The sequence below is a fragment of the Heteronotia binoei genome, chromosome 15 (genome assembly GCF_032191835.1).
Source record: "Heteronotia binoei isolate CCM8104 ecotype False Entrance Well chromosome 15, APGP_CSIRO_Hbin_v1, whole genome shotgun sequence".
Lineage (NCBI taxonomy): Eukaryota > Metazoa > Chordata > Lepidosauria > Squamata > Gekkonidae > Heteronotia > Heteronotia binoei.
In genome coordinates, this window is record NC_083237.1 from 495,949 (window position 1) to 515,215 (window position 19,267).

The 19,267-nt window shown below is 60.1% G+C and overlaps 2 protein-coding genes across 2 annotated transcripts in view; one reads left to right on the forward strand and one right to left on the reverse strand.

The window, feature by feature from the left end:
- Positions 1-19,267, reverse strand: part of LAMTOR4 (late endosomal/lysosomal adaptor, MAPK and MTOR activator 4) — a 440,193-nt gene that overhangs the window by 405,025 nt on the left and 15,901 nt on the right. The gene's annotated exons all lie outside the window — the stretch shown is intronic.
- On the forward strand, positions 2,156-17,576 carry ACHE (acetylcholinesterase (Cartwright blood group)). The gene is made up of 4 exons (XM_060256449.1): positions 2,156-2,344; positions 7,880-9,420; positions 12,937-13,103; positions 17,410-17,576. The coding sequence occupies exons 1-4, from the start codon at positions 2,156-2,158 to the stop codon at positions 17,529-17,531; spliced, it is 2,019 nt and encodes a 672-aa protein (XP_060112432.1). The 3' UTR covers positions 17,532-17,576.

Consider the following 19,267-nt stretch of genomic DNA (forward strand, 5'->3'; position numbering starts at 1 on the left):
CAGAAGGAAGCAAGAGAGGGAGAAGGAAGCAGGCAACAGAGAGTTGTTCGAAGTCCTGATAGGAGCCCTCCGGGGGCCTGATCCAGCCCCCAGGCTGCATGTTTGACACCCCTGAGGTAGGAAGTTCCACCAGGCCAGGGTCAGGGCTGAAAAGCCCCGGCTCTGGTTGAGGGCAGCCGGACCTCTTTTGAGCCAGGGATGACCAGTAGAGTTTGGTCTTTGGTGGACATAACTGGGAGAGGCGGTCCTGCAGTTATGTTGGTCCCAGGCCATTAAGGGCCTTAAAGGTTAGAACCAAATCCTCGAAGCAGATCTGGTGCAGCTGGCAAAGCCCTGGTGGAATGAGTGCTGTCACTGGGGTACCTGTGAGGACCCAGGCCGCTGAATTCTGGACAAACTGCAGTTGCCAGTTTTGAAAGTTCAGTGGCACCTTTAAGACCTCCAAAAGTTTATTCATGATATGAGCTTTTGTGTGCATGCACATGGCCATAGATGCATAGAAATAGAATGTGAGGACCAGCATTTCCCTGGGCTTGTAGGAAGGGCCCACAAGAACTAAGCCCTGAGGCGGCCCTTCCTGCCCTCCTTCTCAGGATCTGCCTAATTCACAGGATCAGCACTGCTGTCAGGTGGCCATCTAGCCTCTGCTTAAAACACTCCAGAGCCCACAACCTCCTGAGGAAGACTGTTCCACTGTGGAACCGCTCTGTCAAGAAGCTCTTCCTAATGTTCAGCTGGAAACGCTTCTGATTTAATTTCAGCCCACTGGTTCTAGCCCAGCCTTTTGGGGCAACTCTGTACCATCCTCTCTATGAAGGCCTTCAAGTATTTGAAGATGGTGATGAGATCACCTCTCAGCCGCCTCCTCTCCAGGCTGAACATGCCCAGTTCCTTCAACCTTTCTTCATAGGACTTGGTCTCCAGACCCCTCGCCATCCACCATCTTTGTTGCCCTCCTCTGGACACATTCCAGCTTGTATGTATCCTTCTTAAATTGTGGTGCTCAAAACTGAACACAATACTCTACCATCACTTCATGTGGACACTATACTTCTATTGATATCACATTGACCTTTTTAGCCACTGCATCACACTGCTGACTCATGTTCAGTGTATGGTCCACTAAGACCTCCGAGATCCTTTTCATACATCCTACTTCCAAGACAAGTCTCCCTCTTCCTATAATTATGCACTCGATTTTTCCTACCTAAATGCAGAACTTTACATTTATCCCTGTTAAAATTCATTTTATTGGTTTTAGCCCAGTTTTCCAGCCTGTCAAGATGATCCTATATGTCTTCTACTGTATTTGCAACCCCTCCCAATTTAGTATCATCTGCAAATTTGATAAGCATCCCCTCTATTCCTTCATCCAAATCATTTATGAAGATCAGGACAGATCCTTGAGGCACTCCACTTGTCAATCCTCTCCAAGAGGAGGAGGAACCATTCACAAGCACTCTTTGGGTGCGATCTGTCAAAGAATATTATGTGGAAATCACAGCTGAGCAATGACAGCTGTCCTCTCCAAATGCCGTTCAATGATTTGTCCTAAAGTTTTCCACGTATAAATGTTAAGCTGATGGGCTGCTGGTTACTGGGATCCTCCTTTCCTCCCTTCTTGAAGATGGGGACAACATTTGCCTACCTCCAATTTTCTGGCACCTCCAGAACTCCAGAAGCCCCCCCCCCATTGTCCCCCCCCCCCAAGCACCAAAAATACTGAGCATCACTGCTCCAGACATTAGAGAAGCCATGTTGGATCAGGCCAGTGGCCCACCCAGTCCAAAACTCTGTCACACAGTGACCAAAAATCCCCATCAGGAGGCCCACCTACTAGAAGCCCTCCCACTGTTGCCCCCCCCCCCCAAGCATACAGAGCATCCCTGCCCCAGACAGAGAGTTCCCTCTTGGCCTTGTGGCTAACAACCCCTGATGGAGCAGAAGAGAAGCCATGTTGGGTCAGGCCCATCCAGTCCAACAATCCGTGTCAAACAGTGGCCAAAAAACCCCAGGTGCCATCAGGAGGTCCACCAGTGGGGCCAGTGAAGCTCTCTCACTGTTGACCACCCCCCCCCCCCCAAGCACCAAGAAGACAGAGTGTCCCTGCCCCAGCCAGAGAGGTCCCTCTTGGCCGTGTGGCTCAAAGGCAGGGATGGCGCTCTGCCCCAGATATTTCTCCAGACCCCTCTTGAAAGCGCCTGTGAGGCAGGCTGGGGAGGGCAGCTGGCGGCGAAGGGTTCCAGCCCCGTGTGAGAGCGTGGAGCGGCTGCGGGCCCGCAGGGCCTCCAGAGAACCGGAGAAAGAGGCCCTCCTGCCGCCGGCCCTCGGGGGCGCAGAGCAGGCAAGGGGAGGGGGCTTCCGAAGAGGAGGCGCCACAAGCGGGGCCCGGTGCGCAGCGGGGGCTGCCTTGCTGGCCCTCCAATCGCCAGGGCCTAAGGAGCTGGCCGGGGGGCGGGGGACGCAGCCCGGCCTTCTGGAGCCCCCCCCCCCGGGCTGCGCAGCAAGGGGCCCAGAGGCGGCGGCGGGGGGGGGGGCTTTCTGGTCCAGCTGCAGAGCAGGGGCGGAGCGGAGGGGCCCCCACTGGCGGGCTGGGGGAAGCCCCGGGGGGGGGAGAGGGAGGGGGCGGCGCGGAAGGAGCCCGAGGACCCTCCCCCCCCCCCGAGAGGCGGCGTGCGGGGCGCGAAGGGGCGGGGGCGTCGCTGTCCAGAGCGCCGAGGTGCTGGACACGGAGCCCGGACGCCAGCTCCCTCCCAGCAGGCCGCCCTCTGCACACGCTCCGAGGCACGGCGGGGCTGGGGGGGTCTGGCCACGTGCCCAAGGGGGAGGAGGCTCGCGCGAGATCTGGCGGCGGCGGCGGGGCTGGGCTGGGCTGGGCTGCGCTGGCCGGAGGGGTGCCGATCCCGCCGCGGCCCGATCCCGAGCGCGCACAAGCCCGCCGCAGAGGTAAGCCGCTCCCCGGCTGCCCGGAGCCCCCCCCCCCAAGCGCGGTGGGAGGGCGGGGGCTGCAGAGAGCTCAGGGGTCCCCCCACCCCTCCTCTCAGGACCAGAAGCCGGGGGGGGGCGGGCCCCCCAGCAGCAGCGACCACCCCCCCCCCGGTGGAGGAGGAGGCTGGCCCGGGCCGGGGGGGGGGTGAGAGAGGCTGCCTGGAAAAGCCCCTCCCCCGCGGCAGAGCTGGGGCGGCGGGGCTGGGCGAGGCACGTGCCGGCTGCGGGGGGGGGGGGAGGGAGGGGGGCTCTAAGCCCGCAGAGGTTCCCCAGCCCTGCAGGCCCATTCCGGCTCCGCGGTCCGGGGAGGGGGGGTCCAGCCCGGCGAGCATGCGACCCTCTCCCAGCGCCAGCCAGGCCTCCTATCCGCCACCCTCTTCTGCCCCCCCCCCACTTTGGCCATCAGGCCTAGGCCCGCCCCCCCTCGGCCCCCAGGCTCCGGCCTTTGGGGGAAGGGGGGCAGCCTTCCCAGGAACCCCAAGAGAGGGGCGAGGTCTGGGCAGCGACGCCCCCCCCCCCCGCCGAGCGCCCTCCTCTCCCGGCCCGGGAGCCCTCCGCCCCTCCCCCCGGCGGGCCGGCCAGCGGGAGGGGGGGGAAGCCTCCGAGTGGGGCCGAGTCCTGCCCAAGCAAGGGGGTCCCAGCCTGGGCCGCCGCCCCTCACCCCACCCCTTGTTCTCTGGCCGCCGGCGCCAATCCAGGCCCGGAGGGAGGGGGGAGCGAGCGAGGGGGGGCTCCGCTGGACTCTGGCTGCTGCAGGGCGCCCCCCGCCCCGCCCCCCCCCGTCTCCATGGCCCCCGCCGGGTTGTTTGCAAACAGAGCAGCTGCCCGGGATTAAAGGAGGGAGAAGAGGGCGGGGGGGGGGGCTCCTGGGAACCTCCGAGGACAGCAGCGCCCCTTCCCCGCGCGCCTCCCGCAGGTGCCCCACGGAGGCCTTTCCTCCGCCCCACATACTCCCCACCTGGCGTGGCTGGGGAGGGGCTGAGTCACCTGCCCTCAAGGCCAAACCCGCTCCGAAAACACTTGGCTCTCCAGGTGTGGGGCAGCCCCCCAGAAATTCCTCCCCTGCATGGGCTCCTGACCAGCCCAGAGAGGGGGGTCTTCGCCTGGGCCACCGCTTGGTCCAGAGGGTAGCAGTAAGGCAACCGCAGAAGGAGCTGTGAGTCTCTGCCCCCCCCACCCCCCTTCCCCAGGGATTCCAAACGAAGACCTGCTTTCCCCAGTCCCTTTGCTTTCACACACACACCCAGCATTGGACTTCTTGCCCAAGCTCACGTTGGTGGGGGGCCACCACGCAGGAGGCCTGCCAGCGCCTCCACTCTGCTGCCCGTCTGCTGGCCCCGCCTTGTGCCCTGCTGCTGGTGCTCCTTGGGACAGAAGCCATGCTGCGCCCCCACTCCTTTTGCCACTCCTGCCACCCTTCAGAGGTGTCTGCAGCCCCTCCCAGCCGGCTTTGGGGCAGCTACAGAAAGGCTGAGACCCAGACAAGCCCCACAAGCACAGCCTCTTGCTGGCGGGGAGGGGGAGGGCGGGTGGGCTTCCCCAGAGGGAGGAGGGCTGCAGGGACCTGGGGGAGGGAGAGAAGGAGCTGTTCTTAACAAAAAACCTCTCTTGTTTATTTCACTTCAATCCCCAATGTAAATTCTTCAAAACATGCAACAAGAATCCAAACTCCAACCCTTAATCCTGGCCCCCTGTGATTTTGTAAAGGACAATGGCCTTGGGGGCTCTGGCTCAAGACCCATAAGGAGGGTGCTCTGCTCGCTGGGGAGCTGTCAGTCAACCCTTCCGAGGCCCAGAACAGAGCCCGCCCCCGGCCCTTCCTCCTTCCTTCCAGGGTCACGAGAGTCAAGGAGCCCTCAGGTGACTCGGGCCTCTGAGGCTCTGCCTATGGAGAGGTGGCGGGAGAGAAACACTCCAGAAGGCGAGAGTCATGCCAGGGGGAAGGCAGGGGCCTGAAGCCTCCTGGGAAACAGAACCAAAGTCCCAACTACAGAGGCCAATTGATGGAGACTCAGTCCAGCCCTGATTCCCCCTCTGGGCCAAGGGAGGCCGGAAGAGGGAGCCTCTCTGCTCTCTGCATTCAGGGACTGAGACCCCAGCGGGCTGCAAGGTCACCCGGGAGAGAGGGCCTCTGGCAGAGACCTGCCTAGGTGGTGGGTGGGGGGATCCTGCTTCCGTCGAGGCAAAGGAGAGCCGCCCTGGCTGCTCTCTGGCTGGGAGGAAGCCCGGAGCTGCTGTGCAGAGGAAGGGGGGATGGGAAGTCACCTCTGCTCCACTCTTGCCTTGACCGGGATGCCTCAGGCTGCCCCACAGTCGGCCCTGGCTGGCCCTTGGATGCGAGACCCACTGCGGGAGTCCAGGGGCCCTACAAAGGAGCACCCCAGAGAGCCCAAGCGAGGAAACCCCCGCCAGCCAACCACACCTGTGCGCCTCTTGCCTTTCAGACCCACAGAAGGAAAGAAGGCTGCAGAGAAGGGAGCAGGGAATGGGGCGGGGCCCATTATCACACACACACACACACACAACCCTCGGGGAGGGGGGCTGGCAGCCCCACCAGCCCCTCTCCCCCCCCCCACTGGGGATCCAAAGCGGCTGGCAACAACCTCCCCCTTTCCCATTTCATCCTCTCATCCCAGGGTCATCACCCAGCTGGCTTCCAGGGCAGGGTGGGGATTCGAACCTGAGTCTCCCCGGCCCGAGTCCATCCCTTGACCCACTACACCAGCCTCCTCCCCAGGCCATGCAGCTTCCTACTGAGTCAGTCCCTCGGTCTCTCTCGCTTAGCCTGGTCTCCTGGGGCCCCCCAAGGCCTCGGTCGGAGACGGAGGAAGAGCTCTGCCCCTGCCCTTGGCCACACCCTCGACTGACAAAGTCCTCTTCTTGCCATTTATTCCTGTCTATCTGGGCTGCAGTGACACAGGCCAGGGAGGGGCAGCAAACACTGCTGGATTAGCACGCCATGCGATAGGAAGGACAACGGAGTGGAAAATAATACCCTGCAATGGAGGGCAGGAAGGCGCCAGGCCCGAGGGAGGCAGAGAGGGTGAGAGCCAGGGAGGCCCCCCCATAAGTGCTGTGGGCAGGGAGGCTCCACGCAACCCAGGCCCCCGCCCACCTCCGGCCAAGGCAGGAGGGGAGATCAGACTCAAGCAGGCAGCCGTGGGGGAGGGGGGCCCTGGGCCCTGTCTCCAGCTCCTCTTCAGGCGAGGGGGGGGGCTGGGCTTCTTTTTGCTCCCCTCCCCCCCACAAGAGGAGCTGGCTGCCAGCAGGAGCAATGGCACTCGGATGTTGGAGGGTGCCAAGGATCAGATTGGGTTTCTGCTGGCTGGCTGGGGGGGGGGGGGGAGCAGCACTTGGTTCCGGCTGGGGGGGGGGGTTCCCAACAGGCATGCGATCAGCGGTAGTGACAGTGATCTTTGCACGCACTCTCTCTCCCTCTCCCTGTTACGGAGAGAATATGGATTCCCCCCCCAAAAAAACACGCCCCCCCTTGCCTCTGTGCAGCTTCCCCAGGGAGGGAGGAGGTCCCCCCCAGCCCAGCCCTCCAGCTCAGCTGCCTCAGAGACTCCCCCCCCCTCCACAGACAGCATCTCTTTGGATTTATTTCTTTACTGATGTTGTTTATCCCCTGACTTTCTTTTTCTTTCTCCCCAGCAGAAACCCAGATCAGCTTGCATCTTTCTCCATTTTATGGTCCCCACAACCCTGTGAGGTAGGCTAAGTCGAGAGAGGGCCCGACTGGCCCAAGCTCCTCCAGCAAGCCTCCATGGCAGAGCCGGGATTTGAACCTGGGTCTCCCAGATCCGAGTGCAGCCCTCGGACCACCGGAGCACCCCGGCTCTTTGCCTGGCCTGGAGCAGACGGCAGAAGCTACCAGCCCCCTCCCCGCCCACCGCAGCAGCCTAGCTCTCAAGGCCAAAGGGGAGGGATTCTCACCCTCCCCCCCCAATGGTCAATGTGGGGGGGGGAGGCTGAATGATCACACAGAGGAGAGACCCCCAGTCCCCCCCCCCCGCCCGCTGCCGCTTTATTTTTGACGCAGGTTATTTTAGTCCCAGAACAGCTGCAGGGGAGACATCTGAGCCTCTCTCCTCTCTGTCCCTCCGCCCTGCTGAGCCGTGGGGGTTGGGGGGAGGCAGTTCCCCTCCACTCCTGCTGCTGCTGACATGGAACAAAGACCCCGCGGGGCTGTGTGAGAAGCTGGGGGGCAGCCCCCCTCCCCCATGCCCCACCCACTGCCTCGGACTAGCCAAAGGGATGCAGGGATGCCGAAGGTGGCTTCAGGAAGGGAAGGGGAGCCGTTGTTCCCCCACACTCTGTGCTGCTGCCGTTCAGGGGCTCTTCTGCCTGAGCCAGTCTGGAAGGAGGCAGAGCTCCCCGGGGCGAGGGGGGGGATTTGTGTGTGCATCACCTGGAAGTCCTGGTGACCTCTGATGACTGACCCCTACTGGGGACCTGGAGGATGCTCAGAGAGGTAGCTGAATAAAGCCTGCCCCTGCCTCCCAGCTCCAGTATTCCCAGGAGGTCTCCCACCCAAGTCCTTGCCAGAGTAGGCCCTGCTGAGCTTCCCGCATCAGAGGAGACCGCTGGGCTTGCAGCTGGGCTGTCAAGTTGAACTCCCTGGGGGGAGGAAGGGACCAGGCTCTGGTGACAAGCCTCTGTCAGGCCTCCACCCGCTTCCCTTTGCACCAGAGCAGCCTGGGGCAGCCTGATAAGGGCGGGGCGGGGCTGATGGAGGGGGGAGGGGCGAGGTCCCTTATCAGGCAGGGGAGGGGAGAGGAGAGGAGAGGATCAGGGCAGCCAGGATGGGCCCGTGGGACATGGGGGGGGGGCAGTGGCTCTGCAGAGGCCTCCTCCGGTAACCACCATTTCCCCTCCCTTTCCCCTGCAGATGGCCCATAACCAAGGTGGCACAGAGCCCCCCGTGCGCCGGATCTGGGTCCAGGCCCACCCCCTCCTCCTGCTGCTGCTCCCCTTAGCCGTGGCCACTGCTGCCCAGAGCGACGAGCTGACGGTGAACACTCAGGCGGGGCGTGTCCGCGGGACCCGGATGCCTGTCCTGGAGGGCAACGTCTCTGCCTTTCTGGGCATCCCCTTTGCAGAGCCCCCTGTGGGCAGGCTGCGCTTCCTGCCCCCGGAGCCCAAGAAGCCCTGGAGCGGCACCCGCGACAGCTCCGCCTACCAGCACGCCTGCTACCAGTATGTGGACAAGAGCTACCCGGGCTTCCATGGCATTGAGATGTGGAACCCCAACCAGGAGATGAGCGAGGACTGCCTCTACCTCAACCTCTGGGTGCCCTCGCCACGCCCCAAGAACGCCACCGTCCTGGTCTGGATCTACGGGGGCGGCTTCTACAGCGGCTCTTCCTCCCTGGACGTCTACGATGGCCGCTTCCTGGCTTACACGGAGAAGGTCATCTTGGTGTCCCTCAGCTACCGGGTCGGGGCTTTCGGATTCCTGGCCCTGCTGGGCAGTCCGGAGGCTCCAGGCAACGTGGGCCTCCTGGACCAGCGCCTGGCCCTGCAGTGGGTCCAGAACAACATCCACTACTTTGGGGGCAATCCCAAGATGGTCACCATCTTTGGAGAGAGTGCCGGGGCAGCTTCTGTGGGGATGCACCTCCTGTCCGCCCTCAGCCGGCCCCTCTTTAAGCGGGCGATTTTGCAAAGTGGGGCACCCAATGGGCCGTGGGCCACCGTGGGTCCAGCAGAGAGCCGGCGCCGGGCCACCCAGCTGGCCAAGCTGGTGGGCTGCCAGTTCAGCAACGACTCCGAGATGGTGAGCTGTCTGCGGGCCAAAGAGCCCCAAGAGCTGATCGACAAGGAGTGGCTGGTCCTGCCCTACGACAGCGTCTTCCGCTTCTCCTTCGTGCCGGTCATCGACGGCGACTTCTTCCCCGACACGCCGGAAGCCATGCTGAGCACCAAGGACTTCAAGGAGACGCAGGTCCTGGTGGGGGTGGTGAAAGACGAGGGCTCCTACTTCCTCCTCTATGGGGCGCCCGGCTTCAGCAAGGACAACGAGAGCCTCATCAGCCGGGAGGACTTCCTGGACGGGGTGCGCATCGGGGTGCCCCACGCCAACGAGATCGCGGCCGAGGCGGTGGTGCTGCAGTACACCGACTGGAAGGACGAGCACAACCGGGAGAAGAACCGGGAGGCCATGGATGACATCGTCGGGGACCACAACGTCATCTGCCCCGTCATGCACTTCGCCGCCCGCTATGCCGAGCATGGGAACAGGGTCTACGCCTACCTCTTCGACCACCGAGCCTCCAACCTCATCTGGCCACTCTGGATGGGTGTTCCGCATGGCTACGAGATCGAATTTGTCTTTGGCCTGCCGCTGAACAGCAGCCTCGACTACACCGAAGAGGAGAAAGCCTTCAGCCGGCGCGTGATGCGCTACTGGGCCAACTTTGCCCGCACAGGGTAGAGATGGGGGGGTGGGGGGTAGGATAGGAGGGTGCTGCATCTGAAGGCATAGAGGGGCCAAGAGGAAGAGGCACAGGATGTCTGTGGGGGGTGTGCCTGTGTGCCTGGAAGCCATGGCTGAATTCTGGCAACCCCTGCTGGGCTGGGAGGTTCAGAGCAAGGACCTCCTGTTGCCTGGCTCTGCCTCCAGGCCCTGGTATTCCTTGGAGGTCTCCCATCCAAGCCCTTGCCAGGGTGGGCCCTGCTGAGCCCCCCAGACCTGACGGGATCTTTGGGCTACCTGGGCTTCTGTCCAGGGCAGGGCAGACCTGAAAGTCCTGTTGGCATCTAGGAAGCTGCAGATTCCGATCCTGCTGTTCTACCGACACAGCAGCCCTCTGAAACTGTTAGGGCAAGTTGATGCTTATTAATGCGGCTTTTACATTTTTAGCAAGCAGTGCCCCTCAGAAATCATTTTTAAAAATGAAAACAGACTGAGTATCCTGATAGGGTAGTAGAAATAGGGAGAGATGCATTCCAATTTAACTGCAAAACAAAAGGTGAAAATTCTGAATTTGACTTTCCCTTCACCTCCACTCTCTCTCTCTCTCTCTGCATGCATGGATCAGAGAGGGCAGGGGCAAAGCTCCAGTAAAGCCAGACCAGAGAGGCTGGTGGCCATGAACTCTCCATGGGGCCCTTGGGGGGCCTGCCAATGGTAGAAGGTGGTCTTGCATTCAGAACCCAGCAGGCAAGAGCTGGTGGCCCATTGTGGGGGACGAAGGGTGAGGAGGCAGCACAAAGAAGAAGACTGCAGATTTATACCCCGCCCTTCTCTCTGAATCAGAAACTCACAGCTGCTTACAATCTCCTAGATCTTCAGCCCCCACAACAGACACCCTGTGAGGTGGGTGGGACTGAGAGAGCTCTCACAGAAGCTGCCCTTTCAAGTACAACTCCTCTGAGAGCTCTGGCTGACCCAAGGCCATTCCAGCAGCTGCAAGTGGAGGAGTGGGGAATCAAACCCGGTTCTCTCAGATAAAAGAGCTCTGGCTGACCCAAGGCCATTCCAGCAGGTGCAAATTGAGGAGTGGGGAATCCATCCCAGTTCTCCCAGATAAGAGAGCTCTGGCTGACACAAGGCCCTCCCAGCAGGTGCAAGTGGAGGAGTGGGGAATCAAACCCGGTTCTCCCAGATAAGAGAGCTCTGGCTGACCCAAGGCCATTCCAGCAGGTGCAAGTGGAGGAGTGGGGAATCAAACCCGGTTCTCCCAGATAAGAGAGCTCTGGCTGACCCAAGGCCATTCCAGCAGCTGCAAGTGGAGGAGTGGGGAATCAAACCCGGTTCTCCCAGATAAGAGAGCTCTGGCTGACCCAAGGCTATTCCAGCAGCTGCAAGTGGAGGAGTGGGGAATCAAACCCGGTTCTCCCAGATGAGAGTCCACACACTTCACCACTACACCCAACTGGCTCTCTATTAGAGCTCTGGCTGACCCAAGGCCATTCCAGCAGGTGCAAGTGGAGGAGTGGGGAATCAAACCCGGTTCTCCCAGATGAGAGTCCACACACTTCACCACTACACCCAACTGGCTCTCTATTAGAGCTATGGCTGACCCAAGGCCATTCCAGCAGCTGCAAGTGGAGGAGGGGGGAATCAAACCCGGTTCTCCCAGATAAGAGAGCTCTGGCTGACCCAAGGCCATTCCAGCAGCTGCAAGTGGAGGAGTGGGGAATCAAACCCGGTTCTCCCAGATAAGAGAGCTCTGGCTGACCCAAGGCTATTCCAGCAGCTGCAAGTGGAGGAGTGGGGAATCAAACCCGGTTCTCCCAGATGAGAGTCCACACACTTAACCACTACACCCAACTGGCTCTCTATTAGAGCTCTGGCTGACCCAAGGCCATTCCAGCAGCTGCAAGTGGAGGAGTGGGGAATCAAACCCGGTTCTCCCAGATGAGAGAGCTATGGCTGACCCAAGGCCATTCCAGCAGCTGCAAGTGGAGGAGTGGGGAATCAAACCCAGTTCTCCCAGATAAGAGAGCTCTGGCTGACCCAAGGCTATTCCAGCAGCTGCAAGTGGAGGAGTGGGGAATCAAACCCGGTTCTCCCAGATGAGAGTCCACACACTTCACCACTACACCCAACTGGCTCTCTATTAGAGCTCTGGCTGACCCAAGGCCATTCCAGCAGGTGCAAGTGGAGGAGTGGGGAATCAAACCCGGTTCTCCCAGATAAGAGAGCTCTGGCTGACCCAAGGCCATTCCAGCAGCTGCAAGTGGAGGAGTGGGGAATCAAACCCGGTTCTCCCAGAGAAGAGAGCTATGGCTGACCCAAGGCCATTCCAGCAGGTGCAAGTGGAGGAGTGGGGAATCAAACCCGGTTCTCCCAGATGAGAGAGCTATGGCTGACCCAAGGCCATTCCAGCAGGTGCTAGTGGAGGAGTGGGGAATCACACCCGGTTCTCCCAGATGAGAGAGCTATGGCTGACCCAAGGCCATTCCAGCAGCTGCAAGTGGAGGAGTGGGGAATCCAACCCGGTTCTCCCAGATAAGAGCTATGGCTGACCCAAGGCCATTCCAGCAGGTGCAAGTGGAGGAGTGGGGAATCAAACCCGGTTCTCCCAGATAAGAGAGTTCTGGCTGACCCAAGGCCATGCCAGCAGGTGCAAGTGGAGGAGTGGGGAATCAAACCCAGTTCTCCCAGATAAGAGAGCTCTGGCTGACCCAAGGCCATGCCAGCAGGTGCAAGTGGAGGAGTGGGGAATCAAACCCGGTTCTCCCAGATAAGAGAGCTCTTGCTGACCCAAGGCCATTCCAGCAGGTGCAAGTGGAGGAGTGGGGAATCAAACCCGGTTCTCCCAGATGAGAGAGCTCTGGCTGACCCAAGGCCATTCCAGCAAGTACAAGTGGAGGAGTGGGGAGTCAAACCCGGTTCTCCCAGATAAGAGAGCTCTGGCTGACCCAAGGCCATTCCAGCAGCTGCAAGTGGAGGAGTGGGGAATCCAACCCGGTTCTCCCAGATAAGAGGGCTCTGGCTGACCCAAGGCTGTTCCAGCAGCTGCAAGTGGAGGAGTGGGGAATCAAACCCGGTTCTCCCAGATAAGAGTCCACACACTTAACCACTATGCCAAACTGGCACAAGGGACATACTGTGGGACCCAGGTGGTTTTCCCCCTTGGATTTGGAGCCCCTGCCATATTTCAGGCTGGAACATTCCTGGAGATTCTGGGGTTGGAACCAAGGAAGGACAGGGAGCGACAGCTCCAGGGAACAATGGCATAGAGTCCACCCTCCAAAGCAGATGTTTTTCTCTAGGGAAACTGGAGATTAGCTGAAATTCTGGGGGATCTCCAAGCCCCCCCTGGAGGTTGGCAAACCTATTTAAGTCTTCCTGTTGGAGGGGCCCCCTTTCAGCCCTGCTTGGTGGCCAGTCCCAGGAAGACAGCAGCCATGGGGGCAGGAGGGGGGCAGCTACCACTTGGAGGGCAGGCCAGCTGAAGAGCCCAGGACCTTCCTCACCTCTCCCCCTCCCCACAGGGACCCCACGGAGCCCTCAGAGAAGGGGCAGGCCTGGCCCCCCTACAGCGTGTCGGGACAGAAGTACGTCAAGCTGAACACGCAGCCGCTGGAGGTGGACCGGAGCCTCCGTGCCCAGATCTGTGCCTTCTGGAACCGCTTCCTTCCCAAACTGCTCAACGTGACAGGTGGGTTAAAGCCTTTGGAGGGGGCTGGGCAGTCAAATGCAAATCCAGCTCCTGCCCAGATGTGGCAGGCTGGCTCCAGCCAAAGGCCAACTTCACCTGACCCCCTCCACCCTTGGCCCCAGATGTTGCCCCGCATCAGTGTTCCCTCTAAGCTGAATTAGTGTGAGCTAGCTCACAGATGTTTAGCCTCCAGCTCACACCTTTTTGTCGTAGCTCAGGAAAAATGGCCCCAGAGCAAGCTAATTGATGCAGCAGCTCACAAAGTAGAATTTTTGCTCACAAGACTCGGCAGCTTAGAGGGACCATTTCTCCTCATCTGTCTGTTCCACTCCTCACAGGAAACAGCCCCCCCCCCCCCCCGTTCTCATCCCAGCCAGACCAACTTTCAACTTCCCCTGCAGGTGGCGCTGTTGTGCCCTCCCCCCCTCCACAGAAACATGACTGACCATTCTATGACACCACAGCAATTCAGCCAATGAGGTTTCAGGATGCCGGCATTTGGGTCTGTTAAATAAACTTTAGATGGGCCCTTCCAGCCTGCCTCCCTTCCCCCCATATTTACGCCTTGTTTTCTTCTCCCTTGTAGAGCCTGCCATGCCCTGTGCTCACTCTGGCGGGGGCCCCGACCTGCCTCCCACCTTCCTTCTCCCCCTCCTCCTTCCGTGGTACCTTCTGTCTTGAGTTCCTGGAGGAGGGAAGCAAGGAGGAAGAAGCAACTGCGGGGGCTGGCAGGGCGGGGTCACCCCAGTTTCTGCCCCAGAGAGCCGGGGGGGGGGGGCATTGAGAGCAGCAGGAGGCAAAGACCCCCGGCCCTCCTCTGGGCAGGAAAGCAGGGAGATCAGGCTCAGTCCTGAGACACTCTCTTGGAGTCACATGGATCCAGCTACGAGGCAAGCCCACCCCCTTTGCCCCCCTGCGCTCTGCTAAGGCCTCCAGTCCAGCCGTTTCTACGTTTGGGGACTCAGCAAACAGTCTGAACCGGTCGCAAAGCAGCTGGAAGAAAATGCAAGCCGGGAGTTTGTCTTCCAGAGTCGTTGGCCCGGGCGAGAAGGGAGAGCAGCCAGCCCCCCTCCTGCTCCCACTGCACAGCGAGGGGGGGAAGGGGTGCCGGGAGCAAAGGGATAGAGGGTGACTCGATGCACCTCCGCCTCTCACCTGCAGCCAGAGAATAAAGTCCCCGGTTGCTCAGTGTCAGATGATGCTCATTGGAACAAAAAATACCAACCTGGAGTATCTGCTAAGCAGGTCCTGAGAGGGGGAAAGAGGAGGGGTCTGGACAGCAGAGAGTCCCGTGGAAGGCTCAAGCAGGGTGCTGCACAGTAAAAAAAGAAAAAGGCAAATTCTCTTGGGGGTTCTCAGGAAACAGCCAATCTTATAACCCCCCCCCCTGTTTAGGTCTGTCGTTGGGCCCAGGGCTTTTCTAAGCAGGAACGCAGTTCCAGCTGGCTTGGAGTCAGGGGGTGTGGCCTAATATGCAAATGAGTCCCTGCCCTGGTTAGGCCTGATTCGGAGTCCTGTGTGCCGTTCTGGTCACCGTATCTCAAAAAAGGATACTGCAGAGCTAGGGAAAGTCCAGAGGATGGGAGAGATTGGAGAACCCTTCCTAGAAGGAAGGGCTGAAGAGAGATGCTTAAGGGGGGCACGAAAGAGGTGTGGAAAGACCTGAGTCAGATTGAGGTGATAAGAGAGGAAGTCCTACGACTGATACACAACTTCAAAATTGATAAGTCACCAGGCCTGGATGGCATACATCCAAGAGATCCGAAAGAACACAAAGGTGAACTTGTGAATCTCCTGACAAAAATATGAAGTCTTTCATTGAAATCTGCCTCCGATTCTGAGGACTGGAAGGTAGCAAATGTCACCCCCGTCTTTAAAAAGGGTTGCAGAGGAGATCCGGGAAATTACAGGCCAGTCAGTCTGACGTCAATACCAGGAAAGCTTGTTATTAAAGAGAGAATGAGTAGGCACATTGATGAACACAAGTTATTGAGGAAGACTCAGCATGGGTTCTGTAAGGGAAGATCTTGCCTCACTAACCTGTTAAGAGTTCTTTGAGGAGGTGAACAAACATGTGGACAAAGGAGACCCTATAGATGTTGTTTACCTTGACTTCCAGAAAGCTTTTGACCATCAAAGGCTCATAAGTAAACTCAAAGGTCATGGGGAAAAGGGCAAAATGTTGGACTGGATGGGCCACTGGCCTGATCCAACATGGTTTCTCTTCTGTTCTTCAGTTTATTCAATGATGCGTGGGGCAGAGAAATCTTTCTCCCCCTTCCCAAATACTAGAACCGAAGGGCATCAGTGAAGTCCATGAGCAGCAGATTCAGGACAAATGGAAACACTACATTACCCAGAGAGTGATTTCATTGTGGGATTCACTGCCAGAAGAAGTAGCACTGACCACAGGCAGAGATGGTTTCAAAAGGAGATTAGACAGATTAATGGAGGAGGGATCTGTCAGTGGCCATGAGCCACGGTGACTAAAGGGAAGCTCCACATCCAGTGGCAGCAAAACACTGCATCCCAGAGCCAGGAGGCAACCTCAGGAGAAAGCCTCAGCCTCTCTGCCATGTTGCTGGCTGTCCAGAAGAACTGGATGGCCACTGTGTGAGACAGGAGGATGGACTGGATGGATCCTCACTGGTCTGACCCAGCAGGGCTCTTCTGATGCTCTTCTCAGGGGAAGGCCTCAACCTCTCTGCCCTGTTGTTGGCTGTCCAGAGGAACTGGTGGCCATTGTGTGAGACAGGAGGCTGGACTAGATAGACCCCCCCCTGGTCTGATCCAGCTGAGCTCTTCTGAGGTTCTTCTCAGGGGAAGGCCTCAGCCTCTCTGCCCTGTTGTGGGCCCTCCAGAGGAACTGGCTTGCCACTTTGTGAGACAGGAGGCTGGACTAGATGGACCCTCCCTGGTCTGACTCAGCAGGGCTCTTCTGAGGTTCTTCTCAGGGGAAGGCCTCAGCCTCTCTGCCCTGTTGTTGGCCCTCCAGAGGAACTGGTTGGCCCCTGTGTAAGATAGGAGGCTGGACTAGATGGACCCTCCCTGGTCTGACTCAGCAGGGCTCTTCTGAGGTTCTTCTCAGGGGAAGGCCTCAGCCTCTCTGCCCTGTTGTTGGCCCTCCAGAGGAACTGGTTGGCCCCTGTGTGAGATAGGAGGCTGGACTAGATGGACCCTCCCTGGTCTGTCCCAGCAGGGCTCTCCTGATGCTCTTCTCATGGGAAGGCCTTGGCCTCTCTGCCCTGTTGCTGGCCCTCCAGAGGGACTGAGTGGCTTCTGTGTGAGACAGGAGGCTGGACTAGATGGACTCTCCCTGGTCTGATCCAGCAGGGCTCTTCTGATGTCCTTCTCAGGGGAAGGTTTTGGCCTCTCTGCCCTGTTGCTGGCCCTCCAGAGGAACTGGTTGGCCTCTGTGTGAGACAGGAGGCTGGACTAGATGGACCTTCCCTGGTCTGATCCAGCAGGGCTTTCCTGCTGTTCTTATTTTGTTGTTTGTTTGTTTGGGGAAGGAGAAGTGTGTGCCATTTATAAAATGTCAGTGTGTGTTTCTTCCTTTCCTTTGTGCATGCCAAGAGGTGGGGGGGGGGATCCAGGCCCTCTGGGCAAGGTAGGTCAGGGGGCTTAGGGCTAGGAGGGCTGCTAGCCCACACATGGTGCCAATGTGCCACCCCCTGCAGGGCACGTGTCTTCTGCTGTGCCTGGAAAGAAGTGCCCAACTCTGTCTCTGCCAGCTGGAGGGGGGTGTCGTGTCCAGGCACCCAGCTGGGGACCTCCAGGCAGGCAAAGAAGGTGCTCTCCCTCCCTCCCACTGACCCCTGGGCCACCCGCCTAGCCAGGCGTCCACAAATGCAGAAGAGGGGCCCGCCTGCTGGTGGCCAGGAGGGTGCTCCTTGGAGGAGACCCCCAGGTGGGAAGGGGAGGAGCTTGCCTGAAACCCCCTTCCAAGGAGCCAAGAGTTGGCCCTGCCCCCCTCCAAAAAAACACCTCTGAGCTCTTTGCCTCTCCTCCCTCTCTTCTGCTGCTTACTAACCACCTGCGGGGCTTCTCCAGTCTGTCCCTGCCCCCCCCGGCTGATGCCACCCCCCCCCCCTCCCGTAGTCCCAGCGTGTGCCCAGGCAGCTGCGGGGGGGCCTCGTGGGAGGGAGGGAAGAGGCCTCCCCAGAACCACAGCTCCTTCGGGGCTCTGCTTCAGCCGCGCTGCTCTCTAACGGGCTCTTCTCTCCTTCTCTCTCCTGCCTGGCCGTGTTGCTGCCTGCTGTGCTCTGCTCTGCTGTGTGCCCACCCTGCCTCCCCGCCCGCCCAGACAACATCGAGGAGGCCGAGCGACAGTGGAAGGTGGAGTTCCACCGCTGGAGCTCCTACATGATGCACTGGAAGCACCAGTTCGACCACTACAGCAAGCAAGACCGCTGCGCGGAGCTGTGAGGGGGGAGCGAAGGGGGAGCCTGTCTGCCCTCCCCACCTGCCCACCACGTCCCCCAGGGGCCCAACGAGCCCCCCACCCCGTCCCAAAGAGCCCAGCCGAGAACAAAAGGCACTCCCATCGGAGACGCAAGCGACCCACCCACCAAGGCCTGCTCTGTGCACTGACCCTCCCCTCCTGGCCAAGCTCTTGCCCAAGAGGTCAAGCCCACCAGTGCGGGGGCATTCCCCTCCCTCTTCGGCTGCCAGGGCACAGGGTTCAGCCCCTCCCAATCCAGTCCCCTGCTCTCTCTGCCCCCCCCCCCCCGGCTTGGGATCCTTCCCCTCGGCCTCCTAGCCAGACTCCGGACTCCCCTGGCAAAGAAACCTGCCTCCATCCGTCGCTCTCGATCTGGAGTCCACTTGGACAGAGAGCAGGGCAGCCCCGCCTCCAGGCCTCCCAACACCTTCCCCCCCCCCCCGTCCTTCACAGCTGCTTCCTCTTAGCCCCCCACACATGCATCAAGCCCCCCCCCCCCACGTGCTGCTCCCCGAACTGTCTCCCTGTGGCTGGCTCCAGGGGCCAGAGCCACACTCCGCCTGCAGCCCCAGCAGACCCCCATGCCCTCCCCCCCCCGGCCTTGTTTCCCCCCTCCTTCCCAGTGGATCCCCCTGCCCCACTCGGAGAGTGACAAAAGCCCTCATCTGCCAGCATGGCCCGTGTGTGTACATCTCCCCGCTGTGTGTGAACTCCAATAAAGAGAACTCCGCCCTCCTCGGTGTGGCTGTGCGGGGGAGGGAGGGGGGTCAGGGCACATCCAGGCTGCCAGTTTCCCAGCAGGAGCATCGAAGGAGCCCGTCTTCCACAGCGTCCTGCCGAAGGGCAAGGAGGAAGGGCCCATGTCGGCCTCCTCCCCACACTGCTCTCCTGGACTTCTGCACAGGCCCAGAAGCAAGCCAAGGGGCCTCCGTACAGGACACAGTGCGAGGTGACCACCTGGTGGACAGAGCCTGACTGGAGGAGGAAGCCAGCTGCAGCTGCACCATTTGGAACAGGCAAGGCAGCATACCTGAGCATGTGCAGAGTGCTGTTCCTTGGGCAGCCAGTCAGGAACACTGGCTCAGGGAGGTCCTTCACGTCCACCGCTGGCAGGCCCAGCTGCCCGGGGGGCAAGGTGGGTGATGATGGAGAAGGCGTCTCCTCCCCTCTTGGCAGAACGGGGTGGGGGGGCATGGCGACATCCTGGGGGGCTCCTCCCGGCCAGCACCTAAGCAGGGGTGGGAGAGGAAAGGGGAGGCCCATGTTGAGCCACAGAAACAAGGCTTCCTCCATACGGTCCCTCCCGGAGCCAATTCCAAGGTCAGAAACTCTCTCTGGACAAAAGGGGTGGGCAATAGTGACCCCTCAGACCAAAGGCTCGTGACGAGGTCCTTCGCCAAAGAGGACTCCTGAGTAAGGTTAGCAGTCGTGGGATAAGAGGAGGCGTTCTCTTCTGCATTCAACATTGGCCCAACAAGAAGCACACCGTAAAACCCAGCGGACCGTTCTCTCAGTGGCTCCCAGGGAGCAGCGGGGGGGAGGGGAGCAAGGCGCAGGCAAAGTAATCCAAGACAGTGGGAATTAAGGCCAACAACAAATAGTGCCACAAATTGTGTGAGGGAGACCCCAGTGTGACAAACAGCATTCCATGCAGCCCAGGGCAAGGCGGAGGGGTGACACTGGAACCAAAAAATCCCGTCTTTCACGATATGCTGACAAC

Bases quoted from the DNA above. Each gene is read 5' to 3' on its own strand.
- ACHE (XM_060256449.1), top strand. From the start codon at position 2,156: ATGGCGCTCTGCCCCAGATATTTCTCCAGACCCCTCTTGAAAGCGCCT. The intron at 2,345-7,879 runs GCAAGGGGAGGG...TTTCCCCTGCAG, and splicing joins CCCTCGGGGGCGCAGAGCAG to ATGGCCCATAACCAAGGTGG. The intron at 9,421-12,936 runs GTAGAGATGGGG...CCCTCCCCACAG, and splicing joins GCCAACTTTGCCCGCACAGG to GGACCCCACGGAGCCCTCAG.